The following is a 27,862-nucleotide window of genomic DNA, read 5'->3' as shown; positions in this document are numbered from 1 at the left end:
CACTTCTTCTTTATACATGACAAACAACTATCTTCAGGGCAGTATCTCTGTCCCATTTGGACTCTATTAGAGTGGCTTTGCTATCTGAAACAAGCTATTTTAGCCTTCTTCTGATTGGCTGCCCTAAACAGCAGGTGCAAAAGAAAATTGCCCAGATTACCCGTAATTTGGGCATTACAGATATTATCTTAACAAGGCTCTTTCAAAGCAAAATATAAACATTACAGTATATGACTGTTTTCACAGGCTTACTTGTAGTAACCATGACTAGTACACAGATGTCGAGGTGCAAAATCATCAGACTTTCTCTTTTACAGGAAAAAATAAAGACTTGAGAAATTCTCTTGGGAATTTCCTTTGAAATGAGTTGCATTGCTGGAAAGCTGCTAAATCCCACTTCTGCAAAGTGCTGCTTTACAACATTAGGATACATGACATGACTTGAAGTATGCAAAAACACACTCAGGCACACAAATGTGATTATCAGTGCTGAAAGGAGTGATAAAGGACGGCCAGAAAAACCGTGGGTGTCATTAAACCCTTCTGGTCTACAGAGACCTGATTCATTTGTCCGATCACTCATGCGTGGTTTTTGGTTATGAGCTTTGCTCCTAGGCTGAGTCAATCTGCCCAGAGCTCAGAGTGACCCACATACCTGATTTCTTATTAATGGCTGCAACAGAACCAGTTTACCGGGCCTCAAAACCACAAGCCACCCATTATGATCTATACAGCACAGGATTCATTCCTTTCATTAGGCCGAGCTATGTGCCTTCTTAACTCACAAGGAATCAATCCATTTAAAAACCTCTTTCACAAGGATCACCTTCCAAACTCTACTTAGATATGAATCATAACAATTCAATATAGTACCATTTAATACATAAGTGAAGATAAAACACATTAAACCTCAAAAATTACATCAATTTTCAAAAGAATGCCTCTCATATTCTTAGCAAATTGAATTTAAATGATCAATACCAAAAAATATTGCACGCTCAAATAAGTGCTGACCTTTCAGTTTTACAGAGGGTCCCTATTATTCTGGCTTCAAATTTATTGAAATATTGACCCTGCAAACCTATCTTTAAAATCTGACAAAACAAATCCACATATGAGGACAAGCGAAATCCCACATCCTTATTATTTATAAGGATAACACTCATCATACGAACGTGAAGGGTGCAATATGCAAGATTATATATGCAAGAAATATAGCTTTGTGTCAAAGACATCTGTGTTGTATATCTACTGAAGTTGGGATAGTATTCAGCTAGGACCAGCTGTACCTTTCCGTAATACCAATTTATAGCTCAAGAGGAGCTACTGACTCATCCTAGTGTCCAGTCTGTCGAACTAACACGAAAAGAAGAAGCAGCGCTCCCCAGAGATTGTTTTTCACTTTTATACAGTCTATATACAAAGCAGGCAGTCAATAAATGAAACAAAAACATGATGACTGCAGATCCTGGGAACCAGCAGTAATGTGTGACCTGCCTTGGATTGCGTTGAATCCATGCAAAGCCTACCAGGTTGCCTATGCAGGCAGCTGACGTTGTTGCCAGCTTTTATACTTTTGCATGACACAGTGTACTGGTGTAAATCCCAGCGTGTAGGTGATAGCATGTACAAAACTCCTGCTAAACTGCTAAGACTAGCCAGACTCTCAAACTAATGTGTTTGTAAGTGCTACACTTTTTAGTGACATTCAACACATAATTTGTTTATGTATTGTTTTTGGGAGATTTTCTTTCTCTTAGACTAGTCGACTTGCCTAAATACTTTCTGCTATTTAAAAAACTAGCGTCCAAAGATTAGCATGGTAGGCTAGTTGGCGATTCTAAATCAGTTGTAGGTATGAGAAATATAAAGTGCTTTAGGTGTATAGACAGGGGTGCACATAAGTGGTCCACAGGTGCGCATTTGCTGTCAAAATAAAAGACGTGCACCAGATAAAAAGTTGCAACGCGCGTTTGCGTCCATATAAAAAGCACTGTTTTTGTCCGCTAGAGTCGGATTTTCATGGCATATTCTGCACCACATCTCTATGTGTTCATCATTTGTTTGAAGCCAGCTCACCTCCTGCAACTACTTTTCCGAGAATACACGCTTCTTTTGTGGTTCGGACTCCTTCTGACATTTCTTTGGAGGTGGAGGAGGACCAAAGTAATTGCTTAAAGGAGCTTCTTCGACATCTTTAAGAGTTCTAAACAAATGTCTGTCCTCCTGAAAATCTTATGTACGCAAACACGCGTTGCAACTTCATATCTGGTGCACGTCTTTTATTTTGACAGCGAATGCGCACCTGCGGACCACTTATGTGCACCCCTGTGTATAGACTGACCTGCCGTATGAACATATGGTTCATTATAGTTGATTTGTAGTTTTAAGTGCCTTGAGTGGTCAGTTAGACTAGAGTGCTACAAAACTGTGTGTAGGCTGCACTTTTAGCCTAGCATCGCTTACACCCGCAGCAAGCCTAGTTTGCCTTTCAAGTCAGTCATGGAGGTTGGTTGTTGACTGATGATATAACAATTATTGGCAAGTGAAACAAAAGAAAGCCACACTAAGAAACAAAAGTAACACTGCCACTTCTAGGCTAAACTGTTTCACATATTCCACCTTTGCAAAACAAAAAATCATAAGTAAGGTGAGGAATAGAGAAAAACACAAATAACTAATACAAACTGTTATTTCAGTTTGATCAGTCTCAATTTTTGGTTAATAATCCATAAAACATGAAACATGTATGAACAAAATACTGCAACAATCCATGACAATCCTTTTGCAGCACAAAACCGTATCCATGGTGAAATCACAGTGTGTGGGACTGAACTGAGGCTGCACACAAGTCTCTCCAACTTTCTTCCCACCGTCTATTAGTATGAATGTGTGCAGGAAACTCCGGTTACTTACTGTATTTCTCATCTTTGCATCTTTGAAGGATCTCGAGGCTCCGCTGGTGAACAGGGTGGTGAAGAAAACTGAAGCTGTCAACGGTTTTAACAACAGCACAGGGAACTGCTGCATCATTCCCTAAACCAGAGAGAGGGAGAGAAAATATGACAGTAAAGTCCAGTCAAGCATCTATCAGGAATATTAAACATAATAATGGTTATACTGTGAGTGGATTAAGTCACTAAGCTCTTTGGAGTTTGGAGGTTAGATCTACACAGAGAGTAGATAAGCTGGGAATAATGAACCAACTCCATCACAACAACCTACTGTCATTCAAAACCATGAGTCAAATGCTTATGAATGCCGACTATTGATTTTTAATACTGAAGGTTTGACGTAGTTCCTCTGGTGCCCACTGTAGTGGTACCGAATCTGTCCTCACAGAATCTATAAAAGATTGAAAACCTTGCTAAACTTCCTAAAGCGAACAAAAGGCAAAGCAAAATTTTCAATTGTGGAAGTTTGTAGCCGAGCTCCTGTTCAACCATGAGCACACCCCCCTGCACTTTTTACATAGCCTGGCTACTTGAGTCCCGACTGAAGACAGAAAGTTTATTATGATAAGGTAAATACACCAACTAACCATGTACAAATATTTAAAAAGGCCCACATCTTAACAATCAATCATTTTTCTGTAGCTCCTACTGTCAGCTTGGTTAATAATATATGCACAGTTTAGCTTATGGAAAACAATACTACACACCTGTATACTTAATATATTTGAATGTATAGCTAGTCACTGTTATCCTCATTTTGGACAAAGAAATGTTATCAAATAGTAATCTGAGACAAACTCCGAAAGTTTCTGTAAATATAATTTCTTCTGAAAATGAATGCAGAAAACACCATAAAAGTATCTGTAGCACCTGCAGGTAAGTTAGTCTTTCGTAACAACTATAGGGGGAGAGAGTGCTTTTACTTCAAGTCTTCATACCATAATTACCTGACATCTAACATGGCTTGCTGTGCTGTTATTTGTACACACAGCCCAGCCAACAGTTTTGGATTATGAAATAGTGTTTTTGGAAGGTTTCCATGTCTGTACACTGCACCCATAAGTTTTCAGATGCAGCTTGCTAAACCAAGCTTTCCAGTGTTAGCTAACAGCTTTAACAGTCTACTCTCTCACCCATGTGTGGTCACATTTAGCATAAAAAAGTTTTTTATTTTTTTTTAAAGAAGTTGTGGCTGCAACAGCCATCTTTTATATACAGTCTATTATGGCAGAACATTTTTTTTCCTGGCCTTTAACTTTAACGGTTTACTGCATATACTGAACCTGCAGGGTGTTCTTCACCTGTTTTTTTGTGGGTGTGTCTGCGTCCAGCCTCCCTGAACGCCACATGAGCTCTGAAGTAAGCGCGGAGCACGGCCCAGCGAAAGGTCGCCACGGGGTCGATTCCCATCAGGCCGCAGATGAAGGCGTTCTTGCTGCTCTTGAGCAAGGCCACAATGTCGGGACGCATGTGGTCAGTGTTCTTCTCCCTGAAGTCCTGGATGAAGGAAAGACGTGTTTTCAAAACTGAGTAACAGCCTATTTCTTTCATTTAAAGAAGAACGTTAGGCAACCTTTGTAGGACTAAAGCATGAAAGCACAAAGCTGAAGTATTACAACAAACAAGGACCTTAGTTATTGCTGTGGCTGCGATTTTATTTCTTGTTTGTAAAGCTGTGGAAAGGCACTTGGCAGCAGAGTTTGCAACTATTTATGGGCAAATGTTTCACCTCTTTTCTTTACTCAGTTGTGTGGATAGAGTTAAATAGCTTGCATGATAGCGCCATCGATTTTCATCTAAGACTTGGCAAGAATGCAAATACATATTAGTATCTAAAATGTCAAAATATTGCTTTAATCTTCAAAGCCATAATTAAAATGAAGCAGTTTTACAGCCTGTAAATATGTACTTAATTCACGGTTGTTGTCATGCACCTTTCGCTTCACATTAAGCACGAGGTGAGGAAAAATCTTCTCACACATCCATACGAGTGGAGAAACACATGCCCCACGCCCTCTGCCCCATCTGTCTGTAAGGAATGAAATATTCCAACTTGAAGTGGTGCTATCATAACAAAGCTTGAACTATAAACCCTTCTCTGTCCATATGAAACAAATCAGCTGTGCGCTCGCTGCCGAGCCAACGTCAGGCACATTTCACGTCTGCGGCTCTCGCTGCACGGTTTGCACCAAACGACTCACTGGCTCTGAGCAAATATAAGATATTTTTCCACAGCTGAGATAACCAGCTGTTATGGATTTATATTATACAGTGAAACAACAATACGCTCGATCCAGTCCAGCACATGTGCTTCTTATCAAAACGCAGCTGGGAAACGAGCAGAGAATTAGATCTAACTGCAAAAATAGGTCGACAGAACAAGCAGATCTGCGGCAGGGTTTCAGGATCCATAAAGACTCGAGTGAAGTGAAACAGCTCAGACTATCAAAATCTCAATTTGATGCAAACGAAAGGTAGAAAAGTGGATGTCAGATTCCGAACTGTAGTTCCTGGCTTCATCAGTAAATTGATGTTATCACTGGAGACATGTCTCCTAACACTTTATTTAAAATGAAGTCCGCAGCAAAATTAACAGATATCAGTGGAAAAAAAATCTCTTTTTTTCACGTAACTGTTTGTGCCAGCGTGCTCGGTTTAATGCCTAATTTTGGGTTCATTCGCAGCTATTAGCAGGTGGGGCCGTTCTGTAAATCCAGGGCAGCAACAGAGCAAACGGTACATAAATCCTGGATTACTGTTACAGTTGGCTGCCCTGAGATTATAAGCAATTACCAACACGTGCAGGGTCGGGGACACGGTGAAACTACAACGCTGAGGCTAGGATGATCATCGGTGGTGACGTGCTACTGTAAAAAGCAGATCAGATCTTTTGCATGACAGCAGAGACTCGTCTTACCTTGACTCCGTACTTGACTTTCCCAGCGTAGTGTCTGATGATGAAGGCAGGCTCCATGACAGTGGGGAACTCGATGTAGCTGTTTCCTTCATGCTGACGCTTGAACTTGTCCAGCAAGGTCTGATTGGAAGCTTGAGGGAAACTGCAAAGACATTGATTTCATCAGGCTCGCATTCAAAGTCTCTAAAGACCAAAGTGGACACACTTTGGTCTTTAGAGACTTTTTATCTTCTGATTATTTCAGGAAAATAAAAAATAAGTTACAAACATTACCACCACCTGCCACATTTTTCCCACACATCTGCTTTCCTGCACTTCTCAAGCGCTCATCCCATTCCTCTAACCCCAAGAGATTAAAACTCCCTGTCACATATTTAATCCCATGATTTAAATTTAACCACAAGGGTGCTTACGAGGCCTCCACTTGCACATTCTTCTTTGGTATTTTCACCTCTGCTTTATGGACATTTAAGCCATTAACTACTAACCTCTGCTGGCTGGATCAACATTCCTGGAGATGTTTCATATCACCTCTCCTCCCTGCACCTCCAGACCGCCCTGCCTACCCAGGTGGAGGTCCTGAAGTTTGATGCTGTTAAAGTCAAAATGAGCCCCCACACTCGTCTGATTCTGCAGTAACATAATCCATCTCTCCAGAGGCCCTGAAGGCTGCACTAGCTGTGAGTGATGAGATCTCCAAGAGACTTTCCTTCTTTTGCTATAGTCATTTAGCATGAAGCTCCTTCCTGCGGCAGCACAAACCCTGGGAGAGATCCTGTCTGCCTCATTTTTTTCTTCAGAGATCCCCCTTTGACCCTATTTCTTCAAAATTGCTTCCCCACACCCCAACACGCACACACGCTGTACGAACAAATACATACACGGCATTCGGTCCACTCCCAATGTTATTACATCCAGATGAAGCAGCTACGCTAAGTGGCAGGTAAGATGACAGCTAACATAGATAAATATGGTTCCAAAGATGCACCGCCTGGTGTGTTTTTCTATGCGAGGGGGCTGGGGGAGCATTTGATTTGATTTATGAAGAAGAAAGATGCCGAGACAGAGAGCTGACCCGCAGTACAATGTTTCACCATAGGAAAGGCAGAGAAAAAGCACAACCTGTTACAGTAAAAGTGGGGGAGGAATCAGTATATCTTTGGTTAAACCCTGGTACGAGTCCCAGTGTTGGTATCGATCAGGCTAATGAATGAAAAGCCTGCAGAGGGAGCAATCAGTCTCTTCAGTTTAACAGATGCACGAAAGTAGTTTCCGTGTAGCGTGACCATCATTGATGAAGCACACTGCAAGGGGACAAAGTTTAAAAGCAAGAACCAAACTGCAAGCAATAAAAGACCTATCTATACTCTGCTCTTCAACTGGTTTCACCAATAATCAGCTACATTTATATCCTCTCCTCATGTTTAGTGAAAATCCCAATAATCAGACAACCCATTTGAATAAGCACTTGGCAACAGTGGGAAGGAAAAACTCCCTTTTAACAGGAAAAGAAACAGGAAGAAACTATCTAACGCAACTGGTTAAGTGTGAGGGGAGGGAGACAGGACAAAAGACACACAGATTAATGATAACCAATGATTAAAAGCAGAGTTGTGTATAAACACAAAGAGAGCAAAAGCAGGTGAGTAAAATAGAAACACTCATGGGAAGCCCCCAGCAGCCAAGGGTCTATTGCAGTATAACTAAGGCTACGTCTACACTAGCCCGGATAAATTTGAAAACTGTGTTTTTGTCTGAAAACGCTCTGTGTCCACACTAGCGTTTTCAGTCGTTTTCACAGAGTTGTGCGTCCACATTGAAACAGACGAAAACGCTTATGTTCCAGTACTGCGCATGCGTGAAACGCAAGAAGATTTGACCTGCCTCGTTTCTGTCTGCCGTTTATTTACTTTCCGGGTCTTTGAAACGTTGCGGCAAAATGTTGAGGAAAAGTTTTTTTAAATGGACTAACAATGAGGTGGAGTTGTTGCTGCGAGTAACACAAAGGTACAAAGTTGTAAAAGCGAGTGAGAATAAAATAATTTGAAGAAAAGCTATCTGGAGCATGTACAGACTGATATTAATCTTTAATAGGGCTGTCAAAATTAAGTGCAAACAAAACAACTGCTGTATAATGCCCTCCGCTATCTTAGTTTAATTGGTCACATGACTGCATCACATGACTAAAATGTGTCATCCGTTTCAAAACGTCTCCGAGTTCGCTGTCCACACTGCAACGCGAAAAACGGCCTTTTCAAATGTATCCGCTTTGGAGAGCTTTTTCAAAACGCTGTGTTTTCCTTTACCGAAAACGCCGTCTCAGTGTGGACCAGAGGCCAAAATGGAGAGAAAAAGATGTGTTTTCAAACGAAAACGTATTAGTGTGGACACGGACTGAGGAAGGGTCACCTGAAGCCTCCCTGAGAACCCATGCTCAGTTTTCAGGCCTCTGATTCCATTTTATAGTTGATAAAATACACCGTTTCCCTTATAACACATGGAGGAAACCAGCAGTTGTGCAATATCTTGCAGAAAATGGTTCGACTGACAGTTTTAATGATTATCTAGTAAACAAACACGATCCATGCTAATCAACAGGTGCCGTACTTGCACTCCTCGTCCAGCAGGTGGAACAGAGCTGTGGGTTTCTTGCTGATTAGGTTGATGCAGCCACTGTTGTCGATGTAGTCGATGTTGTGCCAGGTGATGCCCTCTGCCCTGTACTCTTCCTGCAAGCAAGAACAAACAGACAGGAGAAGGATGGTCAGTAACTTTGCGAAACACAAATGAAGCGAGACAAAAAACCCGTGTGTTAATGTCTTTGATCGCTATGTAGCTAAAGTCTGACAGGATTTCTTGCATATGCTGTTCTTCTGAATTGCTTTCATATTTTCCCACAGGCATATCTATCAATCAGTCTCTAGCTGCACTACAGCACGAGAGGTTAAGCATCTTACACACGCAGCAGAGCTGTTTACCAGCGCTGCAACCAAACATGTTCTGTTTTGCATGAGATTTTGACTTTGATAAGCATGGTTCGTACAGGCCAAAGAGTATGCTTATGCTTGTGCTGGCTTTCCATAGAACTCAATCAGGAAGTCTTCAGTGATGATTTCATTCCGCTGAAAAACCTGAGCCACCATTAGGAAAACACCTGGCTGCTTGCAGACTGTCAGAAAAAGCCATTTGGCAAGATCTGTCTGCCTCTGAAAGATATGACCCTGGTACCCTTGACACCCCTAAGTAAGAAATCAGCGAGCCTCTGCCAGCTGGAGGCGGAAAGCATGAAAAGTTGATTGGGGCGGGATGAGGTTAACGTTCTGCTCTACTAAGAAAACTACTGTTGAGGTACATTTGAGAAAGTCATGTAAACAGGTCCTGCTCCAAAACCTTGCAGGTTAGAGAGTGTCTTTCAGTTAGGCTGCTGGAAAAGAGGATGCACACTCAGCAAAAGGTTTAATGGCAAGCACCACCAAAGCAGAAACCTGGCTGAAAAAAAACCACAAGAAAAGAGGGTGGGGGTATCAGATTAATCAGCTGGACAGCATTAAACAAGCAGCCAATATCCAAAGACAGTAAGAACAATGAATTGATAATTGTGCTACGATTAGAGCCTTCATGTTCGACGACACGGGCTACACTGCAAACAAGTCCTCAGAAATCTCCTGATCACTGAAAATGACTGGATTGGTTGTTTGCATGAGCTCTTAATACGAGTTTAGCGACCTCTAGTGGGCGTGTGTGAGCTCATGTAAAATGAGCACTTATATCGCTACCCTTACACCTCTTTTGCGCAGACACAGTGTGGGTCCTGGTGCTGAGCCAGACTGCCTTTTGAGAACATTATTACACCTTGTCGCTAGCAGAAGTTGGAGTCAATCACATCAGCCAAAAACTGCTTTCTTACAGCACTGAGCAGTCACATATTTTTGCCTACCAAATTTGTGGTGGAAGCTTTTGCTTTGAACAGATTCTAGACTGGGCCCCAACCATAGGTAAGTTGATTGGACATAACGTTTTTAGTGGGAGAAACGTTTCTGTCGCACGACAGACAGGCGACCTGCCCATGATGTACTCAGTCAGATATCCCCGTGGCAGCTGGACTCAACCCTGAATTGGATACATGGAAGAAAATGGATGGATTCAAAGACTTCCTAAAGCTTTCTTACCATGTCTAATCCTCAAAAAGGGTTTACTTGAACCTAAAAAGTACTCAACAAGTGAAAATTCCTCACCACACTCCATCTTTTGTTTCCCAGCAAAAAGTTGGGTGTGTTTGTACCCTGGCAATAAGTCAATTCAAAAACAAGCAGTAACACAGGAATGTGCATAATGATTAATGACTAATCCTAAAATAAACCCAATTGTAAATGTGACTGTATGGGAACAAGTTTAGGGTTTATGTGTGCTTGGCATTTTTAGGTGTCATAGTGTAGTTCAGTCTTACATTTACATGTTTGCATCCTTTATATGGCTTTATTAGAGAGCAAATATAGTGGAACATATGCTGGCCATTTGTTAAACTGAATAGCGATCAAAAATTCAAAGCGGAGCTGCAACATAGTTTCACATATGCAACATGTCTGCCCTGTCCTTGTTTTAGGCTGCTGAATCACCGATGAGGCATTTAGAACATGTGGCGTGTTTTGCTTTTATTCCGAGGTCGCACCGGATCAAGTAAAATAAAAACAGAGGCGTAAAGAAGTTTAAATCTCTTTTTGTTTAAATCTCATCAAGGACGAGCGCCGGCACTGCTGGCCGACGCGGTTCATCTGGCTACATTTGTTGTGTCTGTGAGAGTTTGTGAACATGCACACTCAGTCAGAGAGAGAGGGGCAATTAGATACAGACACTCTGATAATGAGATAAGCACACACACGCAAGCACTAATCAGCCATTTTATTACATAGGCACATTAACGTAAACAGCCCGACCCAGCAGACAGAGGACTACAAAGTGGTGACTCAGTATGTGAAGAATGTACAGAAGGTCTTTCAGTCATGATTCAACCAAACAGCAAACCAGATCCGACAACTTAGAAACAGCTGCTTTAGGAATTTTCTTTATGCACTGCAGAGCGACCCTCTAATTTTTATATGCAAGACCCTATTCATGGAAGTCCTGTTAACACAGTAATTGAGAGTAGCAAATAAATGCCAATCAAGGTCTCGTTCTAGTTGAGCTGGCAGAAAGGAGAGCTCAGATGAAAAAATGCTAACAGAGGAGACGCACTAAAGCTATATCCAGTCTGATATGTTTTTATTTTAAAGTCGTTTTTAAAGTGGAAGTGATCCCTGCTCATTGGAGCATTTCCAAAATGATTTCTACCTTTACTGACACGTCTGTTTAAAAATATTACACTGACCATTCAGTGGGCACAGGTGCTGGTGTAAACAGGAAGCAGATGGTGGGTTTGCTTGGAGAAAATATAACAGAGGAAGAAGAGAAATGGCTAAAAGAAGAAAGATTCCTTTGCCTGGACCATTGGTCTCAGGATTTGCAGCTGAGTGTGAAGCAGCTGGGATGAGAATTAGCAAGTCTGAGGCCACAGTTCTCAGTGGGGAAAAGGATGGAGAGCCCACACTGGGTCAAGAAAGAGTCACCGCCCCAACAGGAGGACTTCAAGTTTCTCAGAGTTCTTGTTCACAAGTGAGGGGAGAAAAAAAGAGCGAGACGAGCAGATTGTGTGGTACACGGAGGAGAGACGAGAGGCCTGAGCGTGAAAATGTTCATTTACTCCCTAATCTACTACTCCTAACCTTACCTGTGCTCACAAAATCTTGGTAGAATGACATCGAGGACAGAAGTGGGGGAAACAAACTTCCTGCAAAGGGTGTCCGGGCTCTCCCTTTGACAGGGGGGAAGACGATCAAGGTCACTTGCCTGCTTGTTTTTTTTGTGACTGTGCAGATTTGTTCACGGAGTGTCTCCACAAAAACTCTCAGCTATCTTTGTGACGCCTGTTATTTGGGCAGCTATTAAAAAACATTATCAAAATTAACTTAATTTTAATCAGTTTTGGGGCACTGAAAAAAGTACTTCTACTACCTTTTCTGTGGATGGGTGTTTAGTTCTGATTTAAACTCATACCAAGTTTAACTCAGACTCTGTTGAGGGCCATCTTTCTGTCTTTGTCTCTGAAATATAAGGCTGATAAGATTTCCCCAGTACAATAGAGGCTTCAGATCCTCCATAAAACATGATGAAATAAATTTGGCAAAACCAAACCACTGTAAACAGAGAGAGATGTAACTGATATTGGACCCCTAAAATCCAATCTGCAAGCAATAAAAGCCCTCAAACCTCCCGCTAAGTCGAAAGTGAGCCGGGAGTTCTGTTGCGGTCGATGAGGTTGGTCAGGATTTGTGGTCATCCTTCCATCCATTAGTCAACCATGTGTCTGTTCTCTCCTGCGTAACTCAGTGCAGCATTCAAGCAACCCAGATTGTGTTTGGCTGAAAGCCCCGGTGTAGAGGTGAGGGAGGGTGTGTGTGTGTGTGTTTCTCGATTGCTCCTGCTATCTCTCCACTCCCTCCGTCTTTATATTTCTAACTCACTAAGCTCCCTGTCTCTCTTATTATGACAGCAGAGTGTTTTTATTGAGCGGACAGGAGGAACAGTGGTGCAATAATTGGAGATGGAGCAAGTTCTCGTGGTTTTAAAAGGGTGAGGAGAAAAAGACGTCAAAACTGGCAGAGATGCAAAAAAAAAAAAAAAAAGACGGGCTGGAGTGTGTGCTTTGGGGAAAAAGGGGCATCCAGAAAGGAGAAAACTAGCAGAGACCAGAGACCATGAAATGTCAAAGAAAATTCAAAGACTTATCCATTAATGTTGTAAGGTTGGTGGGTCCTCAGTTAAAGTTTTGCATTCGGCTCCAGTTAGTGTCATTACTGGCAGCATGAAGCCATAAATGGACACTACAAAGGTTGCACAAGTAGTCCGACTGCTCCAGGATGGCACATCAATATATGTTTATTGCCAAAACGTTTGCTGTGTTTCCCAGCACAGTCTCAAGGGCATGGAGGAGATTCCAGTCAGGTAGTTACTCTAGAAGAGCTGGACAGGGCCGTAGAAGGTCTTTAAGCCATCAGGACTGGTATCTGCTCCTTTGTGAAAGAAGGACCAGGATAAGCCCTACAAAATCACCTACAGCAGGTCACTGGTATGAATGTCTTTGTGCTCGCTGACTGGCACCATGGAGCCAATTGCCATTGAATACTAGAACTGGGAGATCCACTACAAGCACCCTGTGCTTTTTCCTGGAGGATGAACCATTTGATATCATCGACTGGCCCTCATGCTCACCTGACCTACATCCAATTGAACACCTGTGGGACATTATGTTTCTGCCAGGTTGCACCTCAGACTGTCAGGAGCTCAGTGACTCCCCTGGTTCAGATCTGGGAGGAGATAGGACACCATGGACACCAAGGCCGTCTCGTTAGGAGCATGTCCCAACGTTTGGATTCAGTCCTTTGTAGGCTGATATTTTTCATTGTGACATCCTTTCCTTACCCGGTCCATAACAGCATAAATATCCATCCCGATTGTTTTTATGTGTGTTTTTATGGTTTCATTGTAGGTGGTCCAAAAGATTTGGACTCCAGCGTTTTGCTCTATCTCCTGAGCCACAGCCACCCCATAAAAATGAATTCATGAGTATGACCATTAATACAATAAAGAGATTGTTTTGGTAAAATTGGCACGTTCCTAAGGATCCTATTAATTCAGAGAAATACCTCGTTGCTTTGTCTGAGGAAAAAGTAAGCTGCAGAATTCTCTGTCAGATGACGATAAACCTTTCCACATGTTTTTTATTTCAGTTCGGAGTCAGTGTGATATCTCCCAAGGTAAACACAATACTGTGTTTGCCTTAGGCGGTGGCCATCATATATGTTTTCTCACTTTGATACACGGTCCTCGTACAGACAAGAAATCAAGCACCAACTGGCATGTAGAGTGTAAACACTAGACACTCACACCCTCCTCGATCCAGCTGAGGGCTAAGGTTGGTGCGGCGCTATTAGCTTTGGCTCCTGTTCCAAAGATAAACACGCAGCACTGATAAGACCAGCTGGTTGGCTAGAGCGGATTGTAGCCCAGAGGGAAGAGAGGAGGAAAATCCCCTTGATGGAGAGCTAAAACCGCCTTTCAAAAATGAGGCGTATGAGCTGACAGAAAGCATGCATTTTGCTCGCATTCAGAAAACAGCTTACATCTTTTCTGGACACATGATCCTTCTTAAAAATGAGCACAAACAGTAGATCTTTATTACAGCTCAATTAATGGGCTACAACCCAAGCACGGAATCCACAAATGGCTCCAGTCTTTGAAACTTAAAGGTTGAATAGAAATTAATTCAACCTTAATAGTAAAAAAATAGATCACATCTTCAAAAATACTAAAAAAATTAAAGTGAAAAAGAAAAGAGTAAAGAGCTGCAGTTAGCTGGAAGTAGACAATATGATCTGTTTTATTTCAATTGCATCTCCATTTCATTTGATACTACTGTTAATACTCAGAGTACAACTCCAACAAAATTAAGCAACGGCAGTTCAGACTGCACAACAGTAATCTATTAATGCCAGAAATCTTAGAAAACTCTCAGAAAGGCAGAGTTTTCCTCTGGGATTAACCAGGTAATCTGAACCCCACAAATAAAACTTGACATCAAACACCCCACAACACCTACAGGGTCATGATTAGTGTTTAGTTACCTTCTAAAGGTGAGTGCCAGCTGATCTGAGGTCAGCAGTCAAAGGCTCAAAACAAAGCCACAGGTAGGTGTGAAGAGCTTTCTCTCCGTATCACATCAGAGTAAGGCTCGCAATTTTATTCAAACAAACGCAAATCAGTTGAGATCTGGCAGCTCTTTATTTTGAAGCTCTACCAGCTTCCCTCAGAGGGGCCCAACACCACCTCAGCTGTTGTTCTGTTAGATAAACTCAATGATAGCCAAAGTTTCAGAGGACACCGGTGATTAAGGATAATAAACATGAACTCTTTTGAAACAATATTTGATGCAAGACTGGCCATCTCAGGAGCACTTTGACTCTTACTAACTCAATGTAACAGAGGAACACGCCTTTAAATGGAAGCACCTTACAAACCAGAGATATTCATCAGTGACAGACCAAACTAAAAATAAATAAATTTACTGTACTTTTAAAACGAATAAGATGATGACTTATGTAATTAAGGTAATCTTTTATTCTTACACGGTGCTTCAGTTGGTAGAGCTCAACTACAGCACTGCAGAAAAACATAGTATGCATAGTTTCTTTCAAAGAGTCTTAACTGGAAATATGTTAAGGCCACCAATGCTATGAAAACAAATTTTTTCTACTCCCAATTTCTTAGTTTTTTGCATATTTGTCACACTTTAAGGTTTCAGATCACCAAACAACTTTTTATATTTGGTAAAACTAACCTGAAAAAATACAAAATGCAGTTAAATCAAATCAATCAATCAAATCAAATCAAATTACTTAAATAGATCAAGTGAAGTAGGCTAAAAGGTGTCAAAAAGCAAAAGATCATGCCAGGATATAAAAAGAGCCAAGAACAGGTGAGAAACAAAGTCATTGACAACTACGAGTCTGATAACGGTTACAAAGCCATTTCTAAGGATTTGTGAAGTCCGCCTAAGCACAGTGAGAGACACTACATGCCCACATGGAGGAAACTTGGAATAGTCGTGAACTTCCCCAGGAATGGATAGGCTACCAAAATTACTCCAAGAACACATCAATGACAACATGGAACCATGAATTCTGCTCTCTACCAGATTATCCTGAAGGACAACGTCCGAACATCAGTTTGTGACCTGAAGCTCAAGCTCACTTGGGTTATCAAGCAGGACACTAATCCAAAAAACACCAGCAAATCCACATTTGACAGGCTAAAAAATACCCAAAATGACAGTTTTGGAGTGGCCTAGCTGAAGTATGGCCTTAAATCCAATTGACATGCTTTGACATGACCTTAAACATATACATGCTTAAAAATCTCCAATATGGTTGAATTAAAACAATTCTGCAAATAAGAGTTGTCCAAAATTTCTCCACAGCAATGTGAAAGACTCATTGCTAGTTATTACAAATGCTTGATTGCAGTTCTTGCTACCAAATGTGGCACAACCAGTTATTAGTTTTAGGGAATAGTTATTTTTTAACCCGGGGGCAGGTAGGTTTGGCTAGTTTTTTAAATGAAAACACCATTTAAAAAAGGATTTTGTATTTTTTTTGGGTTATCTTTATTTAATATTAAAATGTGTTTGACAATCTTAAACATGTAAGTGTGAGAAATATGCAAAAAACAAAGAAATCAAGAAAGGGAGGAAATACTGTTTTCACAGATCTCTATAAATTTGAAGTCAAATGTGCAAAAAACATCACATCTTGAGTTTTTAGATACAAATCACTCTGTCAGATGTTGGATGCAGAAAGACAGATAAGGACTTATTTTTGAAGTTAGGTTGCAATCCGTTCTGATCAGTCCTGCCAGTCTCCTCTCTGAATTGTAGAAAAATACTGGCTGGGTTAAAATGTTATCCTGCATGTGTGTGTAGCCTGAGGGCTAACAGTGAGAAACAGATAACAGCGCCATTAGCACTGGCTGACTGCCGGTTTGTTATCTTCATTAAGACTGAAGAGACGTTTACTGCACTTGTTTGCTGCCATTATTCTTTTTTTTTTCACACTCCCTTCCTCTCTTAGCTTCACCGTCAGCCATCAGCTAGCATGTTAAATTGCCACGGCCTATCAGTGTTCAGCAAGAGGGAGAGGAGAGCTGACAGCTACTCTGACACAGTCCGTCTGATTTGAGAAACATAATCTCCCCTAAATGATCTTTCTCTATTTTTCCTTCTCAGTTCTGTTGTCCACTCGATGTGATTTGGAAACAACAACAGAAACAACACGGCACGCAGAATATTACGTGGGTTAGCAGTTGGCATCCAAATAAAACAGCATGAATATATAATCTAACTGATGTGGGATTTTTTGACTCATAGAGGCTAGTTTTGATGCTGCAGATGAGTTTGCTCTGAGATGCAGCAGTGGTGAAAGAGAAGGAGGCATGAATAGTAAACAAGTCAATCCAACGACCTGCACAAAGCTATGTTAGCAGCACTAAGCTGTCAGATCCATGCTGCTCAGCTTGACTCATGCACTCTAACCCAGCCTGTCAGCCTGTTCTGAGTATTCAGCACTTTTTCCTCTGACCTTTCACATTAATAGATGTGTGTGCTACCCTAGCCCAACTGCATAATTACAGCTGCTTTCACAGTAGTGTCACAGGAGCACTACGCACGCTCACCAGAGGAATACAACCGGCGTGATTAAGGCTGATGAAGAACTAAAGAGTTTCCCATGATCATGTTTTCAATAAAAATTATCAAGTTATCAACCAGCCTTAGTTGTCATGTCCAGAATGTTCTGTAGATGACTACTTAGCAGCTGATGCTTCCTAGCATCTGTCCAGATCTCAGCTTTTGATGCAGTTGCCCTTGATGTATCAGGATCGGCCTTACAGTGGTTCTCTTCATACCTATCTGACAGATCTTTTTTTGTGGCTAGTTTTAAGTACAGATCTCCCCCTCCAGTTCATGTTGGTGTACCCCTTGGTTCTGTTTTGGGGGCTCTGCTGTTTTTATTGTATTCGCTCCCCCAGGACACAGACTGTTAACCTGTAAGGATCTCCTATCACTACTATGCAGATGATATTCACTTGTACGCCTAATTTCACCCAAATGAAATGCTTAAACTCCACAGTTTATGAAAGACTTTATTTTAGTTTAGTTTATGAGACACTGTTAAACAGTGGATGGCAGACAGTTTTCTTCAACTAAACCAAGACAAAACTGAAATAATTATCTTTGTGCCAGAAAAATGCACATCTGGGATAAAGGAGACACTTATACCTCTTAGTGCTGCTGCCAGGCTTCTGACAAAAAACAACACAATGTGACTCAAATGGGACTCCAATCCTCATGCAGCTACACTGGGCTCCGGTTTATTTCAGAGTGGAATTTAAGATTATTTTATTGACTTGGAGAGCTTTTCACAGACAGGCACCAGGTTATATCAGAGGGCAACTGCATCCATATGTCCCTGGCAGGTCCCTGAGGTCCTATGACCAGGGCCTGCTGATGGTCCCCTGCACTAAGCTGAAAACAAAGGGAGACAGAGCCTTCTGTTCAGTGGCCCCCAGACTCTGGAAATCTGTTCCTTTGGATTGGACACTGGTGGACTCTGTGGTCTCTTATGAAAACCAGTTACAAACATATCTTTTTAAATGTGCTGTTTTGCTTTTTATGCATTGTTGGATCTTGTAAAGCATTTTGTGATTTTATATCTTGAAAGGTGCTATATAAATAAAGCTTTACTTACTTGCTGTTTGACTGTAAATGAAGTAGACTTTGACACATGTACTGACACATCTGACTTAAAAGGAACCTGCACTGATTTTGCACATCAAAGCACTTTTCTTCTAGCACCTCCTTAACATACTGCGTTCAGAGGTTCAACTAAAGAGGAAGCCATGCGTCACACATCAGAAAAAATTACTAATGTCCCTCCACCTCACCGCTTTGAGTGCGTGCATATGCAGACGTCGAGAAGCAGATCCTGTTTGAATGTTTGCACGTTTTTAACGTCACTGTAGTTCCAGCTACACACAAAATGCAATGACGTGTTATCAGCGGCTGCACAATGATTATTGTGTGGAGGAAAGAAAAGGAAAGGAAAAACAGTAACATTACCCTACCTGCTCCAGTTTGAAGATGTGTTGGTTGAAATAGTGCTGAAGTCGTTCGTTGGCGAAGTTGATACAGAACTGTTCAAAACTGTTGTTCTCATAATCCTCAAAGCCAAAGATGTCCAGCACTCCTATAGACAGGATCTGGTGGAACAGGCAGACAGCAGACCTCAGATTTAATCAGCGTGATTTCTTTTTAAAGGAAGACTCTTCCCTTTGAAACACTGTAAACATGAGTAGAAATGCATGATGCTTTGACCAACAGCATCTTTATTTAGAGATGTTTCCCTTTACGTCCCACTTGCTCCAGCCTCTCACTTGCCCCCCGGGTGTCAGTAAGATTCATGTCATCATGCATCATTAATATGCACCATCTAAAGAAGGCATTCACTCAGAGAAGGCCTTTAATTATGAAATGGACTGTAAAAGCTGCTTCTCATTTAATTGAATGTTATTCAACAGTGTTTTATTTCCCTCTGAAGGCTCATTTTTTATAGTTTGGCATAAAAAACATACAAGAACACATGGCATATATATATATATATATATAATCTGGTATCTGAACATAAGAACAATGACCTTGATGGAAATTGCACCCTCATCGACCCCTGACAAACACACAGACAGATGATGTCAGTGCCAAGGGAGGCACTCACACGCACTCCTGTTTTCACCATTTCAGAGGACGCTGCATTGACTTACATTCATTTCCTGCAGGCTAAAGCACTGCTCATCAATACTCGAACCTTAAACTAAGTCCTCAGCCTAAAATCAAATGATTTACATCCTGTGGACTGTTTTTCCCCACAGAAAGGGGCAAATTCCCACAATGTGACTGTGTAAATAGATTTATGTCCCCACGATATGAATAAGACAAGTACACACATCCACGCACACACAGGCAGAGTGCTGGGACATCAGAGGACCATGGGGGGTAAACCGAGCTGAAGGGAACTTGATGCCATCTGCCCAAATGTTCCTAGCATACACACACACACACACACAACGATCTGTTTTCCAATTCCTTCGATGCACCCACTGGGTTTGGCTTGCCAGCTGCCAACACACACACACACGCACACGTATACACACATATCACACCCTCTGCCTCTAGGAATAAAACAAAAGGCAACAGAAATAGAAGAAAGAACAACATGGCCAATATTTACTCAGTGTAACGGTACAATCGTTTAATAATAATAATAATAATAATAATAATAATGATAATAATAGTTGTCTAACAAAAGTACTAAAATCAGGTTTAATTACTACAGTTCATAACAGCTCTGTTCCATTTAAGGGTATGAGCCGGTGGTGTAACCTAACTAATATTATTAATGACAATATTTGAAGGATATTTCTAATATGAATTTTGAGGGAGATCACTTTATTTGGACACTTGGACACACACACACACACACACACAGGTGAAATCAAGACGACAATAACTGGAGGAAAGGCGATCTAATCAGAGATATCCAGTTTAGACCTTGTTAAAGGTGTCTGACTCTGTGTTCGTGGAGTGTGTTTTCATTCCTACCTTTGAACTGTCCTCCAGGTCCTTGTTGTTCAGCAGGGCATGGTTGGTCCTGAACACAATCCAGTCAAACAGCGCGCTGTACAGTGACTTGGCCATGGAGTCCCTCACTGTGCCTGCCTACACACAAACAAACACACACACAGACAAACAACGTGATCAAAAACATATGGATTTTATAATCTGAAACAGAAGCTAGCTCTGTGGATGTTTACCGCTTTCACTCACAGTCTTGCTCAAGTAACTTTTTTAGCTTTTTTCCCCCACTTGTTCTGTTACTGGATCATTGTAATGTTAAATGTGTAAAGTGGGCAGAGAAAACGTTCTAATAAAATCCTGCTGCAGCTGAAACATTTGATGGAAGAGATTAAACAGACAGAAAAGCAATGGAGAAAAATGAATCAGTGGATGGTGTTTTAAATCAAAAACTGCTCATAATTTGGCGATGGCTGCAACAAAAACCTCATCCAGATTTTTCTGAAAACAACAACATTTATTCAAACATTAACTTTGATCTGCCTAAAGACTCAAAGCACAGGAAAGAAGTTAGCCTGACTGCAAGAATAATCTACATACCAGAAGCTCCAACTTTAAATGACTGATGTTATGGTCTTCTTAGCTTAATCTCTATGCACACAAAAGTACTGAATATGCACGCAAAGACATTTTATGTGTAAACTCGTTCAGCTGCTAGTTAATACAGATATCAATTCAGCCAGTGGACACGATCAAGACAACCTGCTGAAGTTCAAACTGAGCATTAGAACGGGGCAGAGAAGTCATTTAAGTACTTTTAATGTGGCATGGTTGTTGGTGCAACAACAAACATTGCTGCAACAGTCAGACCGTAGTGTCAGAATTTGGTGTGAACAGCATGAAAGCATGGATCCATCCTGCCTTGTATCATCAGGTCAGGCTGGTGCTGGTAGTGTAATTGTCTGGGGAATTTTTCCTGACCCTTAGTGCCAACTGAGCATCCTTTAAACATCACAGCCTACCTGAGTATATTTGATGCTCATGTCTGTTGCCGTATGAACAAAGTGCACCCAATCTTCTGGTGGGATAACACACCACGTCACAAAGCTCAGATCATCTTAAACTGGTTTCCTGAACATGAGAGTGAGTTCACGGTTTTAAAACGACTTCCGCAGTCACCAGATTTTAATCCAACTGTCATGGTCCGGGTGAGTACAGGGTTTTTCCACTCCGCTGGGCTCCACCTTCAGGCAGAGACTCCAATCAGCTTCCACAGCTGGTTCCAATCAAGTCACCAGCATATAAGACCAGCATTCACAACAGACCTCTGCCAGATCTTTTGCTAACTCACGTTAGTGCTACACCGCCAAGCCCTTGTGAGAGCCCCTTAACTACTGCTTTTCTCCTCACCGTGTTTTCTTTGTCATAGGACCCACCTGTCAGTCGCACTTCCCAAGCTAAACTACTCACATCTCCGCCTGGATGCTGGTTCTGTCATCTGGTTGCTTCCTTTCCATCATTGGACTACACCTGCCTGCCTCCCTGCCAAGTCCCTCACTCCAAGTATATTCTGGATCCTCTCTGGATACTCCTCACCCGGAACCCCTTGGACACCCCCTCCTCGCATGACACTTTAAACTACAACGCTGACTGCGTACCTCCATCCAAGCCGCTGCCCCTTTTTCCATTCCCAGGATCCATCCGTGAAATCTAGCACCTAGTCATAGCACTCAGAGTTTCATGTTCATAGTTTGGCCTCACAATTCACAGTTCATAGTTTCCACAGTTCATAGCTTCCACAGTTTCCTGCTTTGTAAGTTCACTAGGCACTGTAAATAAAGCACTGTGTTCACGCCCGTTTTGCCTCCCTCTGTGTCTGCATTTGAGTGCACACACACAGCCTGGCCCTCTCGGCCCTAACACCAACAGAGCATCTTTAGGATGTGGCAGAGCAGGAGATTTGCATCATGGATGTGCAGTCGACAAATCTGCAGTAACCAGAGATCCAACGTGGTACTACCAAATATAATGGACACTAAGTGTATATGATCATGATTTATTATTATTATTTAGATGAGCAGAGGTGACTGGCATTGTGTTTTTGCAATGCATTGCTAGTTTTTCTCTAGTTGCTAGCATTGATCCTAAGCATAATCAAAGTCAAAGTTAACTTTATTGTCATCTCTGCTATATACAGTACAGTATATAGAGAGACGTGCGACAAGGCTCCAGTTCCATTCAGTGCAAAAAACAACAATAAATATAAGAAGAATAAGAATAAATATACACTTAAGACTGAGGTAAAGATAAAAGGAATAAATATACATTTTAAAATTAGGGTAAAAAGGATCAATAACAGTCTAAGTTTCCAATTTACAGTTGAATCATTTAAAGTGACCTTGAAGTGGTTTAAAATGACCAGCGTAGCAGCTTTGCAGTTTACAGTATTGAGTGATTTAATGTTACAGACACGTGAGGATCAATCCTCTTATTTCAAACCTAAATTAATAACCTTTGTTCCATTAATGTATAACATGGTTATTTTATTTTTAGGCATCAAAACATCAGGATGTATAATTACAGCAACAGGCAACTGAAAAGAGCCAGCAGTCAACAATCAGAAGTTGCTTAAGGAAAAATAATCGAGCTACTTGCTTGAGTAAGATTGAGTAAGTTACCATCAATGTTAACAGCCTATCAGTGGCTGTGCTACTGTAACTTAGAAAAGGCAATGTACCCGAGGCTCCTGTTATGAATAAACTGTTAGGCAGTATAACAACAGCCACTTTGTATTTAAAGGGCAAACAGAGCCCCTGTTTAAGTTCCCTGTCTGCTCAGAGTTAGTGGTCTTATGTTTTGTAGGCTCGCTGTGCACAGTGCTGTAATACTTTTGGAGTTTTCAGTCATGAGCCAGAGCCTTAAGTATCTCCAGACCTACAGATTAGTATTTGCACAACATTTTTTATAGTTCACTTTGTGATCCATTAAAAAAACCCAACCCACTGTGCCTCAATGAGCAAAACAGCAACTATTCTTTCTCTTTAGAGACGATGAAAATCATGCTAAGCTAACATAAGCAGACCTGACTTGGACACCAGAGCATGTTCTCTGTCACTAATAAGTGTTATGATTGAACAGGGAGTGTAATGACACAAAGGAAATCTGCTTCAGCTAGGTCAAATATTTTTATGCCAGGAACCCCAAAATATTTGTGCAATACCCCAATCCGAAAAGGCTGCTAAGTGTGATCCAATCAGAGAGGATTTCATCTATGGGACAATCAAAAAGAATCACAGAATCAGTTGTGTTGTTGTAAATAACTCTCTCATCTTGATGTAGGTTTATCCCTCACAGAGCCTTATGTCATGTGACTATCGAAAAGCCCTATGGCAAATTCAAGTCAGTCAACTTCACAATTCAACATATATAATGCCTAAAAAAAAGTTGCCTCAAGGTACTTTATATTGTAAGGTAAAGACCCTACGTTAATTAAGAGAATACCCCAACAATCAGAAGACCCCTTATGATCAGGCACTTAGTGACAGTGGTAAGGAAAAACTCCCTTTTAACAGGAGGAAACCTTCAGCAGAACCAGTTATTCTTATACAGTCCTTTTCTACTCTCGTTTTATAAAGTGATGGATACAACATGTTTAAGTGCTTTCTATGTAACATTCATACACAGTCATGCTCCAGTGGATGCATCGGAGAGCAGCCCAAATATCCTTGGGCAAGATAGTAACCCCAAATATTCCTGGCAGGCAGACTGGAATGATCGAACATTTACCATTTTTTTATGGGATGCACTAATACCAGGCTAGCTAAGCATTTATTGAGATAAAAACTAGATTCTGGCAGATAGGATCTGGACACTCAGTATTCCTACACATGCAGTTTTAGTCCTATAACAGTTATATGCAGAATGTAGATAAATCAGAAAGCTACCAGTATTGTTAGCTAACTATAGCAGTTTGCTACCTAGCAATTAGGAGCACGGCGATCCACTGTCTTCAGAATATCAATGGCATTCATTGCCTTCAAGCAGCAAGAAGTAAAATAACTGCTGGTGCAGGCTCACAAGTTAAGCCTTTCTCAGCTTTGAGGGGAGCAGTTGAAATGACTTCCTATGAGAGTAAAGGTTACTACTGATTACCATGAGGGAGGTGTCAAAAACATTTAGAGGGTTAGCTAGGTGTTCTTCCAAAGGAGGGCATGTTTTTCTCAGCAGGGGTGTTGGTCTCCGAGTATGTCTTTTTGCTTTGCTGCTATGTTAGTGTTCTCCTCTCAGATCATACACTTATTGTTGATATCTGTGGGCTAGCTGAAACCATAAGAGATGATAGTTTCTACTAAAAGTTTTTTGGGCCTATTCTAACCACTATTTTAATAACTGCAGAGGCCGAGCACACCAACGCAGATGCACGAAGGACTGAAAGTCTTGCAGCAAACCACTATGATGAAGCAAAAACGTGCATTTTTAAAAGCTGCCTCCTCTCTTTTACATTATTGATTGCTTGTGATATATTTTTAGCAGGCAGGCCTGTGACGTCTCTGTGCCCACAGACTTATGTAAGATTGATATGAATAATACAAAAAGAATCACAATTTAATTGCTGCAGCAGGAACTTGGGATTGGCAGATCTGAAGTGAACATTTGACATGCCCACTGAGCACGTGTCGTCTCTGTATTTTGCCATGTCACTTAATTATTCATAAAAATGGGACAAGTTAGGAACTAGAAGGGAATATGGCTGGAAGCAAATGCGTAGAAAATGTTTCACTCAATGCCCACCTAAGCAACAGATGAAATAATTAGCAGGACTTTATCGGAGGCTTTGGAAAGTGCAGCAATACGGACTGTTAAACTGGGTCTTAGCTGGTGTTTCTGATTATAAAGCCCTGGAAGGGGAACTTGTTGTTTTCTCTGTCTCCATCTCTTTCTCTCGTTCCTCCTCCTTGAAAAACCACAGGAGGCGTGAAACACCAGCATGAGCTCACACTGCACGTGGCCTGCTAGCTTCCTCGCTGCAGGATGTTTTATCTAGGTATTTCACCACAATATGCCAGTATGCATATGTTTTTCATTTGCATTTATGTACTTGTTATCTGTGTCAGTGCCCATATATGTATGTTTACTGGGTGTTTTTGATGCATTTTACAATCCATCACCAATAGGGGAGTGGTTTTATACTTCTCATCATCATATAGCTTAAAACTATCAAGTTGATGACACCACCGTCATTGGGCTCATCTCGGACGGGGATGAGTCTGCCTACAGGAGGGAGGTTGAACGTCTGGTGTCTTGGTGCAGCCACAACAACCTGGTGCTGAATGCCCAGAAGACAGTGGAGATTATTGTGGACTTCAGGAAGCACACAGCCCCACTCCCCCCCATCATCCTGACTGACACCCCCATCACCTCTGTGGACTCATTCCGCTTCCTGGGTACCACCATCACCCAGGACCTGAAGTGGGAGCCCACCATCACCTCCGTCATCAAGAAAGCCCAGCAGAGGATGTACTTCCTGAGGCAGCTGAAGAAATTCAACCTGCCAACACGGACGATGATGCAATTCTACACCGCAATCATCGAGTCCATCCTCACCTCCTCCATCACCGTGTGGTACGCTGGAGCCACTATCAGGGACAAACAGAGACTGCAGCGTGTTGTGCGCTCTGCTGAGAAGGTGATTGGCTGCAGACTCCCATCTCTGCAGGACCTGTACACCTCCAGGACACTGCGGCGTGCAGCCCGGATCTCAGCTGACCCTTCTCACCCTGGACACAGTCTGTTTGACCTGCTCCCCTCAGGCAGGAGGCTCCGGTCCATTCGCACCAGAACCTCTCGCCACAAGAACAGTTTCTTCCCCTCTGCTGTTGGACACATGAACAATAACCACATGACTGTCCCCGCCACTAACACATGACCCTACACTGTGTCACTGCATCATTTCATGTTTGGCACTGATCACCACCTGCACTCATGTATATATCTTTCTACGTAGCACTCTTAATTCTTATTCTCATGTATATATCTCATGTATATCTCATGCACATATCTTTCTTTCTACATAGCACTTTAATTCTTATTGTCTGCACTGAAGCACCGCAGCAATTTCCTAATGTTGTAAACCTCAACATCTGGCAATAAACCCATTCTGATTCTGATTCTGATTCTGATCATAAAGTGACGCCTCATAGATGAATGGAAGCCATTTGAATGAGGGTCTGATTATTCCCGACCATCAACGCCTGATCCCCGCACATACACTTCTCTTTCAATATGTCTGTCTTTCAAACAGGAAGAAGGAAGTGGTAGAGTCAAATAATCTGTAGCCACATCAAAATTGTCAAACCGCTTGCCTTATCGTGACCAGCATGGACCCACGCATGCTTACAGACACACACACACATGCATGCAATCAAGATCTCACACACGTACACACTCGCTTCTAAACCCAGACTAAATCACACTGGGGTCAGAGTTATGTGCATCCAGCTTGGATAACAAAGGATATCTATAATAACAGCTATTTAATAAAGTCCATTAATTTTTTCCTGCTCATCCAATTGAGGGTCGTGACCGGGCTGGAGCCTTGATGTCAAACAAAATCTTTTTTCTTTATTTCTTTTGTTACAAAACAGTATTTTTGAGCAGCAGATGGCCTGTGTGCCTGAGATGACCGTACCCCCTTTTTATGACATCACATTCTTGACCAACAACCCTTCTTTTTTCTTTACGTTTCACAACTTAAAAAACGTATAAAAAAAATATCCTGCTTTCACTATTAGCTTACGTCTGACAGCTAATGTATATATAAAGATGGTTGAAATGTTACTGAGATACTGCTCAATGCAGGCTTCAAATTTCCACACCAAACTTGTGTGAGTTACCTTTTTGTGTGACTGGCTTTTAAACTATGTTTAAACTACGTACAACTAAGATAGTAAAAAATCTGCAGCTCAAAACAGATTTCTGCTGAAAGAAATGTTCTACTTTCAGCAAAAGAATCTGAAAACAATCTGTCAAACTCTGAATATGCATGTTTATAAACAATGTCCAAAACATATTTTTGAATGTGAAACTTTAACATTTAGTTAGACATGACGAACAGTAATTGCACTATTTCTCTATTTGTGGCACAGCCAGCTTAAGTAGTAGGAGTAGTAAGTCATAGTAGTAGTAGTAAGTAACTTCTTGAGGAAGCTTGAATGACAGAACAATAGCTGCCAAGCACAATCTTCCTGCTTGAGCTGGGTTTTACTTTTACTCTCATTATTCCTCTATGATAAACCCCAAGAGCTACATGATTCAACCAGAGATCGTCCACTCAGGTTCGGGACTGTCTGCGATAAAGTTAGAAAACCAACATCTTCCAATCCGCAGCTTGCTGAGGTTCAGCAGGTCGAACACCTCATCCAAATTTCCCCACCTCCACTGCGGGTGGATGGGACAGCTGCCTAGCACATTTTCTCAACCTTTCTTATCCAAGCAGGAAGAAATCATTTCTGAGAAGAACCAGCAACATTTGCCAGGTTCTTTTTTCCACATTTCCTTTGTATAAAAACAGGCGTGTTATGGATTCCACAGGTGGCCTCGACTCGCTCCCACGACCCTCCATCAGATCGGGGCAGGTTTTCACTTCTAATTTTACGTGGAGTGTGATTTTCTGGCATTATGCTTTTACTGATGCCGCAATGAGTGGACACGAAACTGGGG

At 41.5% G+C, this 27,862-nt stretch overlaps 1 protein-coding gene across 15 annotated transcripts in view; it reads right to left on the bottom strand.

The window, feature by feature from the left end:
- LOC101468913 (unconventional myosin-IXAb) overlaps positions 1 to 27,862 on the bottom strand; it is a 153,653-nt gene that overhangs the window by 25,065 nt on the left and 100,726 nt on the right. For all 15 annotated transcript variants that reach the window (XM_076886077.1, XM_076886076.1, XM_076886075.1 and 12 more), the window contains 6 exons: positions 20,171 to 20,287; positions 18,640 to 18,774; positions 8,479 to 8,600; positions 5,872 to 6,013; positions 4,256 to 4,451; positions 2,917 to 3,036 (listed from right to left, as the gene is read on the bottom strand). In XM_076886077.1, the coding sequence (XP_076742192.1) occupies positions 2,917 to 3,036; positions 4,256 to 4,451; positions 5,872 to 6,013; positions 8,479 to 8,600; positions 18,640 to 18,774; positions 20,171 to 20,287 (832 nt within the window). The remainder of the gene's footprint in view (positions 1 to 2,916; positions 3,037 to 4,255; positions 4,452 to 5,871; positions 6,014 to 8,478; positions 8,601 to 18,639; positions 18,775 to 20,170; positions 20,288 to 27,862) is intronic.

Source organism: Maylandia zebra, linkage group LG7, assembly GCF_041146795.1.
Source record: "Maylandia zebra isolate NMK-2024a linkage group LG7, Mzebra_GT3a, whole genome shotgun sequence".
NCBI classification, from domain to species: Eukaryota; Metazoa; Chordata; class Actinopteri; order Cichliformes; family Cichlidae; genus Maylandia; species Maylandia zebra.
The sequence above is the reverse complement of the archived record's forward strand: the minus strand, read 5'-3'. Positions and strand labels throughout refer to the sequence as shown.